This window comes from Ochotona curzoniae, unplaced genomic scaffold (genome assembly GCF_017591425.1).
Source record: "Ochotona curzoniae isolate NIBS_2020 unplaced genomic scaffold, NIBS_Ocur_1.0 contig_2688, whole genome shotgun sequence".
NCBI classification, from domain to species: Eukaryota; Metazoa; Chordata; class Mammalia; order Lagomorpha; family Ochotonidae; genus Ochotona; species Ochotona curzoniae.
The window spans coordinates 15,789,410-15,811,235 of NW_024465553.1; the positions used below are offsets into that span (position 1 = coordinate 15,789,410).

Below are 21,826 nucleotides of genomic sequence, written 5' to 3' on the forward strand. Positions count from 1 at the left end.
GAGACAGATCTTCCATCCACTGGTTCACTCACCCAGATGGCTGCAACGGCCAAAGCCAAGTCTATTCGAAGCCAGGAGTCAGGAGTTTCTTCCAGGTATCCTATGCAGGTGCAGGGTCCTCAGGCTTTGGGCCATTCTCTACAGCTATCCTAGACCATAAGCATGTAGCTATAAGGGAAATGGAGCAGCCGGGATATGAGTTGGCACCCACATGGGATCCCAGTGTATGCAATGAGAAAACTTTAGTGACTGGGTTACCACGCCTGGCCCATCTTCTCTTTTCTTCTCTTCTTCTCTTCTCTTCTTCTCTTTTTTCTTCTCTTCTCTTCTCTTTTCTTTTCTTTTTTCTTTTTTTCCCTTTCTTTTCTTTTTCTTTCCAGCTACAATGGCCAATCCGAACCCAGGAGTCAGGAGCTTATTTGAGGTCTCCCATGTGGATGCAGGGTCCCAAGGGTTTGGGTCATCCTCAACTGCTTTCCCAGGCCACAAGCAGGGAGCTGGATGGGAAGCGGTACTGCCGGGATTAGAACTGGCACCCATATGGAATCCCAGCATGTGCAAGGCGAGGACTTTAGCCACTAGGCTACTGTGCCCCTCTTTTTTTTTTTTTAAGACATTTATTATTGGAAAGTAAGATTTGCAAAGAGAAGAAGAGACAGAAATATCTTCTCTCTGCAGCCACTCCCCAAATGGTTGCAATGGCTGGAGCTGAACTGATCTGAAGCCAGGAACCTCTTCCGGTTCTCCCACATGGATGCATGGTCCCAAAGCATTGAGCCATCCTCCACTGCTTTCCCAGGTCATAATCTGGGAGCTGGATGCTAATGGGATCAGGCAGGATGCAAACGCTGGCATTTGAAGTGGGAAGATTAGCTAATTGAGCTATTGTGTTAGGCCTGTGACATCTTGACCCACTATGCCAAGGGTCTGTGCATAATCATGGCTTCAGATTCATAGTTAATTGTCTAATTCAAGTTCATACGGGTTTTCCCTATGTTTTACTATAGAAATGTTATGGTTTTAGCTATTACACCCAGAGCTATGATTCACTTAACAATGCTTTCTACTGCAGTAAAATACACATATGAAAAAATTAACTATTTATATTGTTATAAGTGTACAATTCAGTCTCATGAAGATATATTCACAATATTGTGCAGACATCACCACTTTCCCTAGAACTTTAAAAGATTTATCTGAAAGGCAGGGTGACAGCTTTGGCTGGAGTTGGATGAAAGAGAGATTCTAGTTCATTCTTCCAAATGGCTGCAACAGTCAGAGCTGGGTTAAATTGAAGCCAGGAGCCTGTAGCTCCTTCCAGCTCTCCCACATGGGTGGCAAGGGCCCAGGTACTATTGCTGTTTTCCACTTCCTTTGCGGGTAGTTCAGTAGGAGTTTGAAAACAGAATAGCTGTAACTCAAATTGGTGCTCTGATATGGGATGCCAGCATTGCAAGCAGTAGATTAATATGCTATACTATAACGTTGGCCCCTTCCAGAACTTTTCCTATGACCCATTTGAGGTTTTTTTTTTAAATATAAGGTATGATGCACAGGGTGAGATTCATTTGTTTTTGCATATAGACATCCAATTGCTTGAGCATTATTTGTTGAAAAAACGTTTTTAATTTCATCACCTTATCATCATCATAAAAAATCAGTTGAATTTGTGTCCTTTCAGTATTGCTGTGGAGCTAGCATTTCAGAAACCACATAACAGCTGTGTGTGTGTGTGTGTGTGTGTGTGTGTGTGTGTGTGTATCTCACCATCTGAAGAGAGTGCTCTGCTTGGAAACTTGGTGAGATAAGTGCTAGGAGGTGGTGAGAGATGACCTGAGTGTGGTTAATCCACTGGGCAGGGGCAAATGAGGCCAGGGGAGAGGGGGAACTGGGACTTGAAATGTGCCCCAGATAAGGTCACTTGGGATGGGGTCTGGATGGTGGGTACTAAGAAAATGACTGCAATCTTCCTTATCTCCAGTAGTCCAGGCTCAAGGCCGAGTGGACCCCTTACTAACCTGCCTCTTGTATCTACAGGTGCTGCTGGGTGGATTTTACATGTATGAATGCACTTAAGTTGCTCGGTAACTTTTCATACTATTATTATTCCCATTATAGAGATGAAGCAACTGAATGCAGGAAGATTAAGTACCCAGCCCAAGGTCACATAGCAGGCAGGTGGTAGTAAGTAGCAGAGCTTGGAGATAAGCATGAGCGGTGTGGCTATAAAGTCTGTGCCATCTCTCCCAGTTAGCCCCTGGCCATTCTTTGACCATCGTACTCCTCAGAGCAACTACTGCCCATGACTCAGGCGGGTTTGAGCTTAGCTGGTGTGTTACATGGCTTGTTGAGCCACAATCCAGTGGCCAAATCTGGTCCCTCGCTTGCTTTTATGAACTTCTGTTGTAACAGTTACGATCATTCATTCAGGTATTGCCCGTGAGAATACCTAAGCCACTGTTGCAAAGCCAAGGACAGCTTCAATGGTTCCTGAGAAAAAGTGATGGCTATTAACATAGGCGATTACTCAAGGTGCAAGTTCTTCAGGGGACAGAATGGAGAGAAAAGGATCAATGATGGCTGACAGGAGGCTGGCACTGTAGCACAGTGGTTAAGCTGGTGCTTGGGACACAAATACCCCATATGAGCGCAGGTTCAAATCCTGACTGCTCCACTGCTGACCCAGCTCCCTGCTAATGTGCCTGGGCAGCAACAGAAGAAGGCCTGAGTGCCCCTGTCATTCATGTGGGGGACCCAGATGGAATTCCAGGCTCCTGGCTTAGGTTTGATCCAGCCGTGGCCATTATAGCCACTTGGGGAGTGAACTAGCAGATGGAAAGGATCTCTCTCTCTAGTCTCCCTTCTTACTCTGTCTTTCCCTCTCTGCCTTTCTAATAATGATAATGATAATGATAATAATAATAATAAAATCTTAGAAAGGAAAGGGCTGGCTGGCATTGTGATGCAGTGTGTTAAGCTGCTATTTATAATGCCAGCATGCCATATGGGAGTGCCTGCTCAAGTCCCAGATGCTCCACTTCTGGTCTACCTTCCTGCTGATGCACCTGCTAAAGCAGCAGAATGTGGTCCAAGTGCTTCAGCTCCTGCTACTCAAGTGAGAGGCCGGAGTGGAGTTTCTAGCTCCTGGCTTTGGTTTGGCCAAACTCTGGCAGTTCCAGGCATTTGGGACATGAACCATTAGATAAAAGAGCTCTCTCAAACTGTGCCTCTCCCTCTCTCTTCCTCATTTTTGTAGCTCTGCCTTTCACATAAATAAATAAATGCATGAATTTTAGAACATGGAATTAAAAGGTAAGTTAACTTGGTGCAAAAACGTTTGAAATCCAAGCATAGATTTCACACATATGTATTTTCAATTAATGTTTTGAAGACTCACATGTATGGAGTTTGAAATTTTTTGTATCAAAATAAACTTTTTTAGTTTTACTTTTTATTATTATTACTATGTTTTTATGATACAGTTCCATAGGCCTTGAGATTTCCCTTAACCCCTCCCTAAGCTTCCTCCGCACCCCTCACTGAGTTCCCCTGTATTATTACTATAGCATAGTTCTTCATAAACAGTCATATGTCCATCATTGCTGGCATGGACAATGGCAAAGTGTCTAGCATCCTATGCCATCCTTTACTGCTTTGCAGCAACAAACAGGGAGCTGTATGGAAAATGGAGCAGCCGCGATAGGAACTGATGCATATATAGGATCCTGGCAGATGCAAGGCAAAAATTCAGCCCCTAGGCTATGGCACTGGTCCGATTTTCTGTAAACTCTTTGGAATAGTCTTTTACAAAGTCCCCACGACATGCTGAAGGATTCTCGAGTAGGCGGTAAGGGGCAGGATGTAATTCTTCCTGGGGGAAGATGGTGATGGAAAGAACATAATGAGTACTGGATGGGAAGGTAAATGGAGGCCCATCATGAGGGCCTTTGATGCTCTGTGTCAGAGTTTGAGTTGATTTTGCAGACAAGCAGGGGTTTATAAGGAGCAGTGGTGTGTCCTAACTGGAGGTTCATAGTAGAGAGATGGGACTGGTTGCACACAGTGTGGAAAATTGAGTCGAGGAGGATCAACACTTTTTAGGAGTGGCTGAAGAGATGAAGTGGGCTCCTGGAGTAAATATAAAGAAGGCCAAACCACTTGGGGGGTTGGGATAGATAGCATAGAGAGAGAGAAGAGGTTAATGGAGTGGAGAGTATTTCCCAAGAAAAGTTTGTAGAGTAAAAGGAGGAGAGAGGCCAAGGTGAACTCCCAGGCAGCATCAGTGGAGGAACGTGGTCAGGAGGACACAAGGGAGGGATGGGAGGACAGGAGGTCCACAAAGACAAAAGGAAAATGAGAATGTCACAGACACCAAGGGAAGAGAATCTTACAAGGAACAAGGAGGTGAGCAAAATGGCAAAATATTAAAAAAAAAAAAACAGTAAGAACAAGAGTATGTCTTTTTCTCACACCTCCCACTGTCACCAAAAGGAAGGTGTCAGCAACTTGGGGAGGGAATCCAGTGGAAGTGACAGTGGTGGAAGCTATGTTTAGGTGGAACGAGTGTGAATGAGTGACGATGAAGCAGAAAGAGCAGGTGCAGCCAACTCCTTCAGGATGCTGGCTGTGGAGAGGCTTAGAGAAAGAAGGGTGGCTGGAGGGGCCTGTGGGGCCAGGGGAGGGCCTTATAGTCCAGGGGTGGATGTGAGCACATTTCAGCATTGAGGGAAAGGAGTCAGTTCAGAAAGGGAGTGGGGAGTCGAAGGAGCAACTTGCTAACCTTTGTGCATTGATTCCTAATCTGGTTTTGGGGGACCTTTGGAGAGCTAGGACCTGAGGGTAGATCCAGGGGCTGCCAGAGCAGGTGCACAGTGTCCAGACCATCACTGACCATCTTCCTCCTTCCTCCTCCTAGCCTCTCCGTGTTACGATGTACCCAGCCGGTCCAGGATCTGGTGACTCTCCAGAGGGCTTCCCTGAACAACCAAGGCTTCAGCCACAAATCGGAAGTTGCACAGCACAGACATTGGGTACTGTGACTGGGTGGAATACTTATTCCTGGTGCAGAGGGATGGTGGGACAAGTCACTCAAAGAGGTTTGTGAGTGGCATGGAGATGCCCGGCTGACCTGCCTCGAGGGTTGGTGCAGCCAGCCAACCAGCCAGGTTGGGACGTGTGATAGACCACAAGGTAAACCAACCACCAATCAGACTTGCCCCTGACTTTGCCAAGAACACCCTTGTCTTCTGGATTAGGGAGTAAGGGTGGACTCCATTTGTGACCTAGGGGAGGGCAGTAGAAGCAGCAAAAGGGCCAAGAGCAAACTCCCATGGCGATGTGGCATGAGAAGGTCTGGAATATAGAAGTTTCGGTCAAGTATAGCCTTTGGTTTGGCGAGCTGATATGGTAGGCCCCCTCCCCGGGTGCACAAAAGTGAGAATAAACTGTGGCTTTTGAATGATACTATGAAGCTTCCGGTGAGGCCCTTCATGTGAAACCCAAGCGGTTGATGGGAGACCGGGAGCCAGGCAGCACGCACCTGTTGCCGTGGCAGCCGGTGCGTGTACTCGGGTACCCTGCGCACTCTCAATAAAGTTGTTGTTGAAGCTCGGGCGCAGGAAGCCCGCGGCGGCACCACGTGGCCGGCTGGGGGCGGGGCCTGGCGAGACGGGGCGGGGCCAAGGCCGGGGCGGACCGGGCGGACCGGGCGGGCGGCGGCGAGGAGAGCGGCGGGGCGGGCGCGCGTGGCTGGCCATGATCGCGTCTTGCCTGTGTTACCTGCTGCTGCCGGTCGCGCGCCTCTTCCGCGCCCTCTCAGGTACCGGCCCCGCGTCCTGACAGGCGGGAGCCCGGCCGGGGCCGAGGCTGTGCGGGGCTGCGGCCGGGTCTGTGCGGCAGTGGGCGACGCGCCGGGCTTGGGGCCCACTGTGCCCCCAACCCCGTCCCCGGGCAGTGCGGTCCCTGACCCGCGAGGCCCTCGTGGACGGCCCCCTCCTCACTCCGCTGTGGGCCGGTGACGTCGGGCCACGGTTAACCGGGAGTGGAGGCGGAGGAAGCGGCTCCCTTCCCTGGCCCTGGAGGTGCAGAGCCGGCCGAGGCCCGGGCTGCGGGGTCCGGGAGAGTTGTGTCAAGCGAGGCGGTGAGAGAGAGAGAGAGAGAGAGAGGCAGAGGCAGGGCGACCCTGTGGGGGCTGGAGGCCCGGACTGCACCTGCTTCACCTGGTGAACTTCACACTAGACGCTCCCCAGCTGCCTGTCAGAAATGGGAGACAGCTTCAGTGTCAGCCTGGGCCCCTTCTCGTGCCTGTGAAGCCGCCAGGCTTTTCTCCTGCGGCTTTGAGAGCAGGAGTGCGAAAGGGAGCCAGCTGTGCACTCTGTGTTTTCCTTTCTGACATTTTACATAGTGTGTGTATGTGTGTGTGCAATTGCTAGTCTGTATTTCAGGTAAAAAAAAAAAAAAAAGATGTCTTTAATCCCCGTTTTGCTGTTGTGCCTGCCGTTAGAGTACCAGCTCTGGCAGGGCAGGGCCGCGCCTGTTTTGTTCAGTGTGTCTCCAGTGCCAACACACTGCCTGGTGGTGAGTAGGTACCCAGTGAACTCGGAGCAGAATGGAAAACACTCCAGCAGTCCTGAATTACAGAGAACTAAGCCTGTTTTTTTTTTTTTCTTATTGTTTTAATTTGCTTCTCTTTTTTAAAAATTTGAGGCAGAGGTCTTCCATCAGCTGGTTTATCCCCCTCATAATACCATGACTGGGGTTGTCCCAGGGGGAGACTTGGGAGATTAAGGCTACAGCAGCAGCCCCAACCCTGTTCCTCTTGCTCTGCGGCTGCTGTTGGAGGGTGCTCAACCTGCGTGCCCCAGGGCAGGCTCAGTGAGCCAGAGGTTTCCAGATCCTGAGAGTTCTGGAGCTGCGCTTGTATTTTGCTTTTCCAGTTTTTAGGTAAGATTTTTCAAGAGGATTTATTTTTATTTGAAAAGCTGACTTGCAGAGAGAGACAGGATCTTCCATCCACTGGTTCATTCCCCAAATGACTGCAGCAGCTGGAACTGCGTGGAACCAGGAGCTTCCTCTGGGTCTCCCACATGGTGTGCAGAGTCCCAAGCATTTGGCCATCCTCCACTGCTTTCCCAGGCCACAGGCAGAGAGCTGGATGGGAAGTGGAGTGACTGGACATCGAACCAGCACCCATATGGGATGCTGGTGACTGCAGGTGGAGGGTTAACCAGCTGAGCCAATGTGCTGGCCCTGTAGATGATGATTCTTATGTTTTTAAATGAATGCATTCTTCTGAGAGACAAAGTACTAACACAAAAAAGCTGCTAACTTGTAGGAGCTGGTCACCTTGTGTCTATAAGCCCAGGAACCTCTGCCCTCTGTTGTACAGAGGGTTTCAAGGGGCAGGTTGTCAGCAGCCGCCCAACCTGGTTTTGGCACTGTGGTGAGTTGGGGCCTGATCCTTGGTTGTGGATGTTCAGCAGTGGCCCTGCCCTCTAGCCCTTGAGTACCTGTGCACTGCCCCAGTCGTGACCCTGGAGGGCAAAAGACCCCAGATGGAAAGCATTGGTGTAGCAAGACCTAAAAGCACACAGGCCATCAATAAGACATTTGAGTCATTGTTCCATATTCGAACCATTCTGATGCTCTTTTGCCTTTCAATCAAAATGCCAGGACTTATAAAACCAATCTCTAGCGATTGTGGGTCTGTGGTATGTGTGGCATTTACACTGTGCTGTGAGCGACTATGCGTGCCTTGCTGTCACCAACACCCTGTGCCTGGAGCCTGGGGACTCTAATTTTAGAGTTTTCCCGCCTGCTGCCTCGCTGGTTGGCTGTCGTGTGTGGCTGCTGTAGTGGAGAGGTGACAGCTGTCTCTTACAGTCCGTGCTTAGCACCTTCTGGTTTCCAATCTCTAGTGTGTGGTGGGATGAGAAAGCAGATAATGGCGTTTGTGAAGATTTCACAGGTGGAATAAATAGCTCTGGCAAGAAGCCTTGGGGTCTGCCTGCAGCAGAAATTGTGTGGATTTTGAGACTGCTTTTGGGCTTTAATTTTGCAGTGTGTTTGTAGATTCCGCGTTTAATAGAGCCTGCAAAACTCTTAGAGATGGTCTCGTCCCATTCTGTCTTGTTTCTATCTTAATGGTCAAGAGTAAGGCCATCGTCCCTGTAGGCTCGCTGTCTAGGGTCAGTTAATATCAGCGTTAGATTCCATAGCCTGCCGTTCTGATGTGTGGTTCCAATGTAATGTGATTCTCAGAACCAAAAAGTCGCTGTCTGGAATACTGTGTCATCCAGGTAAAAGGGCTATGCCACAGGAGGCCTGGCAGTGTCCTGGATTATGCAGGACAGTGGTTGTTTTCTTCTTGCCCTGCATGAAGGTGTATGTGTTTGCCATGTAAGTCAAGTAGGTAGTACTGGTGAAGAACTTAGGGTACATTGGGGCTGCACTTGGCTGTGATGGTGATGGGCCAGTGTTAAGGTCAGCTCACGTGTGGCTTCCATTCTCACTGAGAGAAGGTGGTGGGCTATGTAGTGCTGCCTTTAAATTGTTTTTAAAGATTTATTTATTTTTAGTGGAAAGGCAGATTTACAGAGAGAAGAAGCAAAGATCTTCAATCCACTGGTCCCCTCCCCATTGGCCAGAATGGCCAGAGTTGAGCTGATCTAAAACTGGGGGCCAGGTGCTTCTTCTTGATCTCTCACGTGGGTGCAGGGTCCCAAGGCCTTGGACAGTCTTCTGCTGTTTTCTCAGGCCATAAAAAGGGAGCTGGATCAGAAGTGGTACAGCCAGGACATGAACTGGCACCCACTGGGGTGGGGTGTGCTGATGCTTGGAGGTAGAAGATTAGCTTGCTGAGCTATTGTGCCAACCCCATGGTGCTGCCTTTTTCTAACCTGGTATTCTGCCTTTCCTCTTAGATGCTTTCTTCACATGTCGGAAAAATGCCCTCCTGGCAAAGAGCACATCCCCCCAGTTAGAGGGCGACTTTGCCATGGCCCCTCGGGGTGCCGAGCAGGAGGAGTGTGAAGGCCTGCTGCAGCAGTGGCGAGAAGAGGGGGCGAGCCAGGTGCTCTCAGCTGCGAGTGAGGGCCCCCTGGCTGACAAGGGGCTGGCGCAGAGCAGCCTGGCTCTGCTGATGGAGCCTCCTGGAGAACATGACACTGCTGCGGAGGACCAGTGGTCCAGCCGGCAGCTGAGCGACCTGCGGGCAGCCGAGAACCTGGAAGAGCCTTTTCAAACCGAGGGTCTGGGAGAAGAGCCGCTGCCCGAGGCCGAGGGCACCATGTGGGCAGCTGTCCCCATGCAGACAGGACCCCAGTATGTAGACTGTGCTGTCCTCCCAATGGGTGCACCCCCGGCTGCTGAGCAGTGGGAAGAGGACCCTGCTGTGGTGGCCTGGAGCATTGCCCCTGAGCCTCTGCCCCAGGAGGAGACCCCCATGTGGTCCTTTGATGGCTTGGGGCAATTACAGCCGCCTCCGATGGAAATACCATATCATGGTGAGTCAGGCCTCCAGAGGGCTGACGGGCCCTGGCAGAGGGCACCAGGTGTGGGAAGAGCCTCTGTGGAGGAGCAAATGCCTGGTCTGGAGCTGGGCTCCTGCTGGGCTCTGCTTTTCTCCTTTGGGCTTTCAGAGCAAATGGTGCTGGGAGGTGGTGGGGTCGTGGTGCAGTGCAGCCAGCTGTCCCAGGAGCGAGGACGAGGCCCTGGTTCTGCTCCCCACTCATGCTTCTCTGGAGGTGACTCCAGGGCTGGAGTGACTCCTGTTTTCTCTGGGGCACATGTTGGGTGGCCTTTAGTACTTGAAGCAAGGACTCAGTGGCTCACAGAGGTTTGAACTCCAGTCTGCTCCCCACATAACTAAGAAGGAGATGGGGTGGAGGTGTGCATTGTGGTCTCTGGCCCTGGTAGACTTTTTTTTAGAATTAGAGGTTTGTAAATACCCAAGGTTGAAATGACTCCAGGGATTGAACATCCAGCTGGTGCTACATCCTTGGGGAGGTGGTGCTGTGCTGATGGGCCAGGCTTCTCTTTGGTCCCAAGAATGTCCTTGGGGTCCATCCACAGAGATAGCCAGGGGTCAAGGAGACCTTTAGATATTACCAGCAGTGAGGCAGGAATGGTGCAGGAAGGGGGTGGGCTGGGCAGGGGCAGCTGTAGCACACAAGTGGCCGTGTTCTCAAACTCTAACCCACAACCCCTTTGCAGAAATCTTGTGGCGCGAATGGGAGGATTTCTCCGCGCAGCCGGACCCACAAGGCCTGGAGGCTGGGGATGGCCCTCAGTTCCAGTTCACCCTGATGTCCTATAACATCCTGGCCCAGGACCTGATGCAGCAGAGCTCTGAGCTCTACCTGCATTGCCATCCCGACATCCTCAGCTGGAGCTACCGCTTTGCTAACATCATGCAGGAGTTCCAGCACTGGGACCCGGATGTGAGTTCAGAGCGTCCTTAGCCAATGAGTCCCACCCCATGCCATGGTGGAACAGACAACAGGTGTGGGTTTGTTGGTTTGGGGCTGATGCCAGACAGAAATCTCCCGAGGAATGCACTTGCCATATCTTGATGCTTTGCAAGGGCTGTCAGGGACCAGGAGGCAGCACACATGTCTAGTCCCCTCAGCTTCAGCCTGTCCTTCCTTGCTGTGGTATCTGCAGCGGGGAGGGGAGAGTTGGTCCTGTGACCCCTCCCCCAGACCTGCAGCAGCCTCCCCCACCCCTAGGCTCAGGTCTGCTCCCAGAGGGTGCCAAGTGATCGTGGCTTTCTCTGTCTGCCTTCAGATCCTGTGTCTGCAGGAAGTCCAGGAAGATCACTACTGGGAGCAGCTAGAGCCTTCCTTGCGGATGATGGGTAAGGCAGTCCCCGGCACATGTGCCAGACATCCTGTAGGCCCCTCTGTCCCAGATTCACAGCCAGCTCCTCCCATGTGTGGGGAGTGAAGAAAGTAGAGGCTTACAGTTTTGTTTTTGAAGATTATTTATTCATTAAAAGAGTTGGGGTGGGGTGGCGTGGCGGGGAGAGACACACAGAGAGAGATATCTTCCATTTTCTGGTTCACTTCCCAGATGCTCGCAATGGCTGAGATTAGGCCAAACTAAAGCCAGGAGCCAGGACCTTCATCTGGGTCTCCTATGCGGGTGGCAGGGGCCCAAACACTTGCATCATCTTTCACTGCTTTTTCCAGGGTATTAGCAGGGAGCTGGTTTGGGACAGGAATTGGTGCCCATATGGGATGCTGGCATCACAGCAGGTAGCCTTACCTGCTATACCATAATGCAGGCCCCAACGTGTGCAGTTTTAAAGCAGTCCTGGTGTACATGGCCATTTCATCCTTGACGTACCAGCCTGGTGTGGCTGAGTGTTAATGCCCATTTGACAGGTGAAGTCAAGGTTCTAAAACTGTGTGGGCTCACAAGCACAAAGCTATAAAGACTAGTAGGAGTGGAACTGTATCTTTCTCCACATGCCCCCAATTTAATTAATTTACTTGAAAGGCAGAGTTAGAGAGGAGAGAGAGAAGGAGACATATACACACATGGAGAGTGGGGCAGGGAAGGAGGAGAGAGGTAGAGATTGAGAAATCTTGGGCTTGCTGGTTAACTCCCTAAATGGCTGCAATGGCCTGGGCTGAGTCAAGCCAAAGCCAAGAGCCAGGAACTTCTTCCGAACCTCCCACGTAGGTACAGGAGCCCAAGGACTTGGGCCATCTTCTGTTGCTTTCCCAGGCACTTTATTAGGGAGCTGGATTGGAAGTGGAACAACCAGGACAGGAATTGGTGCCAATATGGGATGCTGCCATCACAGGAGGTGGCTTTACCTGCTATACCATAATTCCTGCTTCTGGGACTCCACCTAATTGGACTGCAGAGTCCATGTTCCTCTGATAATACTATATGAATATTGCTTCATATCCTTCCTTCCCTCTTTCCCCGTCCAGCCCTCAGTTTCAGCCCTAAGGGAGCCTCTGCTGGACCTGGGAGGGTAACAAGGGCTAGGCTCCCTTACTGAGCCTAAGGTACACGGGTCTCTGCTGCCAGATAAAAAGAGCTCCAGCCTGCAGAACTCAGCATCTCCATGATAGGATTTCTTTGCAGGTTTTACCTGTTTCTATAAGAGGAGGACGGGGTGTAAAACGGATGGCTGTGCTGTGTGCTACAAGCCCACTAGATTCCGCCTGCTCTGCGCCAGCCCTGTGGAGTACTTCCGGCCGGGCCTGGAGCTCCTCAATCGGGACAACGTGGGCCTGGTGTTGCTGCTGCAGCCGCTGGTGCCAGAAGGCCTGGGGCCTGTCTCTGTGGCCCCACTATGTGTGGCAAATACCCACGTCCTATACAATCCACGCCGTGGTGATGTGAAGCTGGCCCAGATGGCCATTCTCTTGGCCGAAGTGGACAAGGTGGCCAGGTTGTCAGACGGCAGCCACTGCCCCATCATCTTGTGTGGGGACTTGAATTCTGTCCCCGATTCGCCTCTCTACAACTTCATCAGGGATGGAGAGCTCCAGTACCATGGGATGCCAGCCTGGAAGGTGAAGCGGGAGGGGCGCTGTGGGGGTGGGAACACGGGTTAGGGAGAGAGAAGCGACTGTTGCTGCCTCTGTGGTGGGGACACTGGGGACACCTGTTCTAGCTCCCACCTGCTTTTTCCTGTTAGGTGGAGTAGCTATGACCAAGCCTGGGAGGGAGGAACACTTGAGTGTCTTTGGAATTTTGCAGTCATTTCCGTTTTTGTATCATTATTTTTGGTTCACATGTAACGGATGTACTACCTTCTTATGAGAATCCAAATCTTTATGCGGCAGCACCTGCCCTGGGTAACCGGTGGTCCCTACCTTCTCCTTGTAGAGTCGAGGGGTGACTGTTCCAAGTTGGCTGGCCTTTGTCCAGTTTGCTTTTCTGCATTTACGGAGATATCCATGTTCTTGCGGTGTTGTAATCAAAATGTACATTTGTTAAGCTCTAACTGTGGATCTGCTGCTGTTTTAAGCCCTTTACTTGTCTTAATAACTTCCTCTAATGTTGTCATTGTTTCCACTTTGTGAGGAGGGAACTGGAGAAGCTAAGTCAGGTTCTGTGGCTAATGCAGCTGGTTTGTGGTGGAGTCAGAATTTTACAACCAGGTTGTCTGGCCCCAGGGATCTGACCTCTGCTGTGTTTGCTTGTGACAGCTGATATGTAACCTGTCAATGAGCTTTATAAACTTGATATACCTGGGAGGCTTGTCTGTAGCTTGTTTTCCTCTGGCTCAGCAATTTACATATGGATGGACCTCTATCTTTAACTAGTGAGTGCTGATATCATGGAGTTGTAATTGGCATGTACTTATTGTGTGTGTGTAGGTCATGGCCCTTTGTTTCCCTGTCTTGCTCTTACCAGTCCAACTTGTTGCTTAAGTTTTGGCTGGGAGAAAGGACACAGGGTGATGGGATTATGGTTCAGCACAATGGCCTTTGATTTTAATGTGGTTACTCAAGTGCCAGTGATGTCCTGGTTGCTGTGTGGATCAAAAAAGGCCTGGCCCTGCCCTAACACAGCCATAATCACTTCAGGAAAGAGACTTCACTGGATGCCTGCCTTGGGAGAGGTCCTGTTTGGCAAGGTCGAGGTTAGGCCCGACGACTCTCGGGGTGGGCACTGTCCGCCTCAGCTGTACCTCAGGGCCGTCATAAGACATGCTCTCATGGTTTTTCTTAGGGAGAGGGTGGTGTGTGGGTTAACTCGCATGGTAAGTGTTTTCCAGTGCCTGGCTCAGAGGAAACAGTCAATACTCAGTCATCGTGGTTAAGATTTTTAGCTGTGAATAGTGTTACTGTCCTGTTTGAAAGTGGAGGATATTGAACCTGAGAGGGTTAGCCAACTTGCCCACAGTCACACAGTTGGTGACAGGCAACATGCTCCAGGCTTTGGACACCGCTGAAAACACGCCCTCAACAGGCAGAGGGGTTGTGTCTGTCACTGCTCTCTGCCCAGCACGTAGCTAGTATCTTGCATGTGTTTGGCATTCAAGTGTTTGCTGCTGTTAAAGGAAGGAAGAGAATTCTATTCCATGTGCTGCAGGTGAGTGATGCAGTGAATGCCGTCCCCTTCCCGCCATGCACTGCGCACTTCCGGGCTGCTAGCAACCTAGATGTGATAAAGAGCTTTGGCGTTTGTGCCCGTTGCATTTGACCTGGTGGTCAAAGACCCCAGACCTTAGACTGTGCTCCAGAAGATACAAAGGTCAGGGTCCCTGTGTCCTGTCACAGGTAGAGACCCGGATGTTGATGCTCCCTGTGTAGCATGGGGTGTGTGTTTCTGAGATGAGGTTTCGCGGTTCACATGTTTGTGAAGATCTGTCCTCCTTGACACATGCCTCCCCGTCTTGCCCTTCATTCCTGTCTCATGGATATCTGAGCATTTCCAGTGAAAAGGTATTGGGTTTTAGCTAGCTCCTTTTTTTGTTTTTTTAAACTTTTCCCTGGGACTTACTGTGGCCTGCTGATACTTCATGTGTAGTGTATAATCACGCGTGAGGTTTACTGTGGCTTGTTCATATCTTATATGTGGTGTGTGATCACACATGAGGTTTGCCGTGACTTGCTGACACCTCGTATATAGTGTGTGATCACACATGGCTCATCTCTGTCCTTAGCATCTTCAGATTTGCTCCCTGCGTTGTCACCATCTCCTCCTTCCCACCTTCCTTTTCCCTGCAGGTGTCTGGGCAGGAAGACTTCTCCCACCAGTTTTACCAGAGGAAGCTGCAGGCCCCCCTGTGGCCCAGCTCCCTGGGCATCACAGATCGCTGTCAATATGTCACATCTTGCCATCCCAAGAGAGAAGGTGAGCGGGTGTCTCCGCTGGCTGTTTCCTGCCCACCCCCGGAGATAGCTGAAACACCTTGATGCCCAGAGCCAGGGAAGCCCCCATTCTCTCAGCAGCTCCCCTATGTCCCTCCCTGTCCCACTTCCCCATGGTCCCCAGGGAGTGGAGGACTCAGGCCTAGCTGTCAGGAGATCTGTGTCAGAGCCAGACTTCCTCCGGGTCGCTAAGCTGGAAGCTTCGTGGCAGGAAGTCCTGGCATGTGTGTGACTCCTTCCCCTTTTCTTCACTCTGTGGCTCTCCCTGGTTCACAGAAAGACGGAAGTACAGCCGAGACTTCCTGCTACGCTTCCGCTTCTGTGACATCGCCTGTCAGCGACCAGTTGGGCTAGTTTTCATGGAAGGAGTGACAGACACGAAGCCAGGTAACAGACCCAGCCATGTGCCTCACCTCTGCTGTTTGCGAGGGATGTGCTTTCTTAGTCTTGTCTTGTCTCTCTCCTTCCTTCCTTCTTTTCTTCTTCCCTCTTTCTTTTCTTTCTTTCCTCGTTTTTAAGATTTATTTTGCTTGAAAATCAGAATCAGAGAGAGAGAGAATGGTGGGAAGAGATTGTTCATCCATCCACTGGTCCACTGGTTCAGTCCCCCAAATGACCACTGTGACCAGAGCTGGGTTGGTCCAAAACTGGGAGCCAAGAGCTTCCTTCAAGTCTTGCACTTGGGTGCAAGGGCCCCAGAATTTGGGCCATCCTTTGCTGCTTTCTTCACAAGCAGGGAACTGGATCAAAAGTGGAGCAGCAGTATCTAGAACACCACCCATATGGGCTACTTACTGAGCTTCCAGCCTCTTTAGGCTGGGAGAAGTGAATGTGGACGGACCTGCACACTGCTGTGCGTGCTTCTGGGAGTGGATGCCTAGCCCTTTCCTTGGGTGAACTTCATACAAGTAGTGGTTGCAGAAAAAGCTCAGCATAAAAGGATCCTTACATAAAAGGATCAGTGTGGAATCTAGACTAAAATACTGTTTAAAAGTAGGAGGAAGGAATGGAAGACTAAAGAATCTTTAGCTTCAAAGATAAAAATGGTTCCATCGGAGCAAATGGAAATTTGATTATTTTTTTCTTACTGTTTTTTTTGCTTTTGTTTTTAAAACATTTATTTATTTTTATTGGGAAGGCAGATATATACAGAGGAGGAGAGACAGAGAGGAAGATCTTCCATCTGATGGTTCACTCCCCAAGCAACTGTAATGGCTGGAACCCGGAGCCTCTTCCGGGTCTCCCACACGGGAGCAGGGTCTCAAAGCTTTGGGCCATCCTCGACTGCTTTGCTAGGCCACAGACAGGGAGACTGATGGAAAGCAGGTCTGCTGGGATTAGAACCAGCGCCCTTATGGGATGCCAGCATGTTCAAGGTGAGGACTCTAGCCACTAGTATATTAAAAGGTGAATTATCAGCTGTAGAACTCAGAATGGGAATAAAAACAGAAAAACCTACATAAAGCGAAGAAAATGCGCCCTGCAGAACACAAGGTCAGGGTCATAAGCCAGCAAACTCACATCTAGACAGAAATCAAGCCAAACGAAAAGGAAGCTTAAAAAACCAAAAAGGAACTGGAGAGAGAACAGCAGCAGTGAAAGACAGAGGAACAGCAGTGCCGCACCAGGGCTCGTGGAGAAGAGCACCGGTTTCCTGGCAGTGAGGAATACTAGAAGATGTGATGCAAGCAAGATTCTTCCCAAAATGTATAGATTGTCTTATTAAAAGGTTGTCTTATTAAAAAAAAAATCAGGAAATTCACAGTTCCTGATGAAGTTACTAGAACTCAGAGATTTTAAAAAAAATTACACAAATTACGTTTAGTGTAAATAATCAGATTGGCTTCAGACTTTTTAAAAATTGATTTTCAGTTGACTTGAAAGGCAGAGAGAGAGAGAGAGCAAGATCTTTTAGCCATTGGTTCCCTCCTCAAATGCCTGCCACAGCTTCTGCCTAGACCAGGCCTAAAACAGGAGCCCAGAACTTAGGTCCAAGTGTCATATGTGGGTGCCAGGGACCTGTCCGTGAACCATCACCTGCTGCTCCTGGGATGTGCATTAACCCGAAACAGTCTGAAGAAGCAGATAGAGATCTTCCATCTTCTGGTTCACTTGCAAAGTGTCCATCATGGCTTCGGACTGGCTCAGCTCCGGCCATTGTGGCCGCTTGGGGACTGAATCAGCGCATGTAAAATCTTGCTCTCTGTCTCTCCTCCTCCATTATATCTGTCTTTCTAATAAAAATAATAATCTATAAACACATAAATAAATAATTGTTTAAAAAAAAAAACCAAACTTTTTCTCTCTGGTCCCTGACAGAGCGACCCGCTGGTTGGGCCGAGTCCGAGTCTATCCTTGAGGAAGACACACCTGACCTTGAGCCTGTCTTCCCCAGGTAACCTTCTCTCCATACTGCTTTTCCACCTTCAGCCCAGACCCTGCTGTTCTGTGAGAGTCCCATTGGCTGTCCTGAGATGAGAGAGCGTCTCATTGGCTGTCCTGAGACGAGAGCATCTCATTGACTGTCCTGAGACGAGAGCATCTCATTGGCTGTCCTGAGATGAGAGAGCATCTCATTGGCTGTCCTGAGACGAGAGCATCTCATTGGCTGTCTCGGGATGGTTCTGCAGGTTCAGTAGGTGCTGCTGATCCGTCTCTTCCCCTGATCCTTGCTAGGCTGATGGGGGGACATGTGGAAAGCCTGTGTGTGCCATCTTTCTCCGGGGGGAGAGCCTCACAGAAGGCCTGCTGGCTCCCAAGGAGGGTGCCCCAGGTAGCAGGACGATGGTGGGGACGAGTGTCAGGGAGTCTCGGTGTATCTGTTTTCAGGCTACTCCTAGCTGAATTCACCAGCTCTTCCCAGCAGGGGAAGATCTGCTTGGGGAACCATCCCTTAAAAAATACATACTTCCTGTCCCCCTCCAGGGACAGTGACCTGGGGAAAATGGAAGGGTTTCAGCTGACTGGCCTCTTCCTTTGCTGCCTGCTAGGACCACAGGCACCCTCCAGCACTGCCTGCACCTGAGCTCGGTGTACACCCATTTCCTGCCCCAGCACGGGCGTCCAGAAGTCACCACCATGCCCTTGGGGCTGGGAGCCACGGTGGATTACATCTTCTTCTCAGCGGAGTCCTGTGAGAATGGAAACAGAACTGGTGAGCGCAGCGCGTCCTGGGTGGGGAGGACAAAGGTGGCCTTGCCCTGGGTTGTCTGGGGTCTAAACAGCAAAGCAGTGGAACTTCCCAGCAGCCTGGGGCACTGCGCACGCTTTCCGTGCTTCCCACGGCCCACCTGGCTGCTGCAGCAGGACAGGGAGGGCATAGGATAGGCACTCTCCTACCCCTAATTTAGAGGAGGAGAGGAGACCCTGAGGAGGAGCCAGCTTCGTTCAGTTGGTGAGGGCCGAGGCTGTGCTGGAGTCCTCCCCGTGCCCAGGGGTCACGTGTACCAGCGCTGTAGCTGCATGACTCTTGGATAAAGCCAGGTGTATGAAGTGAGTAGCTTGTCTATGCTCACAAATCAGGCTTTCTAGACGACCTGGATTTCCTTCTCCTTGGCTCATCCAAGGGTGTCATGCTACTGGGGCTGGGCATGTGCTCCTATGCACTTGGCCCTCTCCTGCCTGTTTTCAGTCACTGAGGTTGTCATGGGCATCTCAGAGACCTCCTGCCCAGAGGGCACAGGAGAAGGAAGGGAGGCAAGGGGTAGGCTGCCGAGGGGGCATACAGCCCACCCACACGGAGTGCAACTCCCCGAACGCGGCCCTTGCTGGCCCTATGCCCTGTGTCCTTGCGGCTGCTCCACACTGGCGTCTGCTTTGTGCCCCAGATCCCAGGCTGTATCGAGATGGAACTCTCAAGCTCCTGGGCCGCCTCTCCCTCCTCTCGGAGGAGATCCTGTGGGCCGCCAACGGCTTACCCAACCCCTTCTGCTCTTCCGACCACCTCTGCCTGCTAGCCAGCTTCGGGATGGAAGTCACCGCCCCGTGATGGGCTCCCAGGGGACGAGCTCAGCGGATCAGAGACTTTGGAAAATACCCCATGCTTCTGGAAACTTCGTCCCCACGGCCCTCCCCTGCTGCTCCCTACCTCCCACGGTTAGGTTTTCTCCAGGACTACCCACGCTGTCTGCCTCTGGTCCCTCTCCCAACCTCTTCCTGATCCTGTGCCACACACTCAGTGCGTGGCCCTGGGAGAGGTAGAAGGGGGAGGGGGTCTCCCCCTTCCTTCTATGTATCCAGCACTCCGCCTTGATTTTTAATTACCAGGGTTGCGGGAGCTCTTGATCTCATTGGTTATTTGCTTTCAGGCTGTTTCTTGGTGGTACTTTCTGACCTGACCCCACTCCCTGCCTTCGGGAGCCGGGGCCGAGCCTCTTGGTCTGCATGCATATGTGAGCTGCCTGTGTCACATGCCCATCCTGTTGGCCTCTGCCTGGCCCACTTTGCATGCTAGAGCCATGGCCAGATCTGGGGGCACAGGATGACGGTGTGTGCGAGCGGCTGTGCACTGCTCGTGACAGCAAGGACACGGGGTCCTCCTTCCCCTCGTCCCCTGGTTATTCAGATCAGGCTCATTGGGGCTGTGAGGGTGAGGGTCCCAGAACATGGAGCAGCAGATTGAGGGATGCATTCCCACCGGGGATTAGCGGGTGGGGAGCCGATGTGATTTCCCCAGGGCACTGCTTCCCTAGGTGGCCCTGAACAAGGCAGAAGTTGAACCCCTGTGTGGAGTTCAGTGGGCTGGGGCAGCGACTGAGGTCTAAAACTCTTCAAGGATGAAGAGAAAGAACCTACATGAAACTGGTGCTTGCAGAGCACCCAGGAGGAGGAAGAGGGGTGGCCCTGCTGTGCCTCAGCCGAGGGGCTAGTCTCCTACACACCCCCCCCCACTCCCACACACACACTCCGGGGACACAGTTCCCGTTCCTCCCCTCCTACCCCTTAGCTGCCTCCTGCCTCTGCCACTCACCTTCATCTCCTCCCTTGAGGAGCCTGCCACTTAGCTCAGGTTAAATGGTCTCATGGAGAGGTGACCTGGAGTAGAACAGGTGCAAGACCTTGGGGACTCATTGTGCCTTGGGGGTTGCTCTGTGTGTCCCCTCCCCTAACCGGGAGCCATCTGGGACCTCTCCCACAGTGTCACATGCACGCCTTCTCCTGTCATTTCCTGGCGCGCCACCCCCTCATAGTAGGGGAGCGTGCGGGGTCCCTGTTGCCTTAACTTGCAGTTGCCTGCTCAACCCACAGCAAACGGAAGAGAATGGCCTTGGAGGCCCAAGTTAGGGACGGTGAGCCAGAATTTATCGCTCTTTCCTTGTTTTCTAAGCCAAAGACCCAGCTTGAATCCTCCTGCTGCGACCGTGGTTCTAAGTGTTCCATGTCTAGGTTCTGGGGAATTTCTCTGTGTATGTGTATCTTGCAAGTTTATTTCCAAGGTACTGGGCATGTGCCTGTCTGAGCCCCAGGCCTGTCTGTCCACACCCCGCCCTTCATTCTGTCCGTCCGTCCATCCCCAGCACCTTCCAAAATGGCTTCCCAACAGAGCCCTGTTGCCCCTAGGACCAGGGCCTGCCCCAGGTCCCTTCTGCCAGGAGATACAGGCTGCACGAGGCCAAAGATGGTAGAGGGCGAGCACTCGAGACATTCTGTTGTTTTTGTGTTTTGTTTTGAAATGAAATAGAGGTTTCAAATTTAAGCTCTGTTTATTGTTTATTTTTTTCCAAATAAATTTTTGCCTTTTTCCGTTTACTGTTGATCATTTTAGATGTCATGGAGTCTCCCGACAGGGCCAGTTGAATGAGGTGGGTACATGGGGAGGGAAACAGTTTGTGATCCTGGGGCGGGGGGTGCCAGGCCCTTGCTTGGGCCAAAGCCATCTGTTATGACGCTTCTCGCCACCACCCTGAGGTCTGATGGGGGCAGCTCCTCCTTGCCCCTTCCTTCCCCAGGATCACAGACTGCCCTGCACTGTGACTCCGCCTGCTGCCCCAGCACACATGCCAGCCGGAAGCGGGTATAACATCCTTCTCCGGTGGAAGCTGCAGCAGCCGTGGGAGGTGGAGCGCGGTGCAGCCGCCTCTTGCTGAGTCTATTTCTGATGATGTCTTTTGCGTTCTGGAGCCAAAGACGAGCCGTGGCCATCTGTTGCTCAGAACAGCTCCCGTCCTTCCTGTGTGGAATGTGGCTGGTTCTTGGGTGCCATGAGTGCTGCTGAGTTCTATAAACCTGCCTGAGCTGGAACCCACTTATTGGGCACAAAGAAAACTTAGCCCGGGATAAGAAGCTCGTCAGCTGGGCCTGGTTGGTTGCGGGTATTGGGTAAGTCAACCTGATTATGTTCACTTCATATCCCCTGTGAAATGGACATTAAAGTAATGGTTCCTTGACTTGTGAGCAGGTTTCAGACCCTAAACTGTATTGGGCTTTGGCAAGGAAAGGAATTCCAGAGAGACAGCAGTAGGAATGGAGGGTGTGTTAACTCTCCCTGGCCAGGAACTGGGAAGTCTTTGAAAGCTCAGGATCTTAATGTGGTAAATAAATTAGCATCATCGCTCCCGACTTTGAGGCATTTGAGTCGAATCAGCAGTGTGGAGTTAAGTCTTGGAAACTCAGGAATGACACAGCCACTACTTGGGAAAGCAGCACGTGGCAGCCTGGTCAGTGTCAGCCTTGAGGACAGGCATACCTGGCTTGGGTGTTTGCCAGGCAGAGCAGCCACATCTCACCCTTCTAGAAAATAGAGTCTGATCGCAGCCTTGCAGAGCTGCTGTGAGGGTTCAGTGTGAGCGTGCCGGGCAATGGAAGAGCAGTGTGTCCCCTGAACAGAGGGTGGCTGCTACTGGTGGTGGTGACAGTGATAGGAGCTCGGGAAGTCTGTAGAACTGCATGCATTAGAGGGCAAACCGGGGTGGGGTGGGGGGAAAGCGAGCTCTAGGCTTGGAGGCGAGGCCCTAGAAACCCCTCCCCTGGCCTGGAAGGGCAGG

The 21,826-nt window shown here is 51.5% G+C and overlaps 1 protein-coding gene across 1 annotated transcript; it reads left to right on the forward strand.

Annotated features, from left to right (window-relative positions):
- The first annotated feature begins 5,686 nt into the window (after positions 1 to 5,686).
- Positions 5,687 to 20,584, forward strand: ANGEL1 (angel homolog 1). Its single transcript, XM_040975252.1, has 10 exons — positions 5,687 to 5,818; positions 8,922 to 9,503; positions 10,213 to 10,439; positions 10,786 to 10,855; positions 12,100 to 12,533; positions 14,700 to 14,826; positions 15,120 to 15,230; positions 17,163 to 17,238; positions 17,834 to 17,997; positions 18,671 to 20,584. Exons 1-10 carry the CDS (start codon positions 5,755 to 5,757, stop codon positions 18,829 to 18,831), a joined length of 2,016 nt encoding a protein of 671 aa, XP_040831186.1. The 5' UTR covers positions 5,687 to 5,754; the 3' UTR covers positions 18,832 to 20,584.
- Positions 20,585 to 21,826: the final 1,242 nt, after the last annotated feature.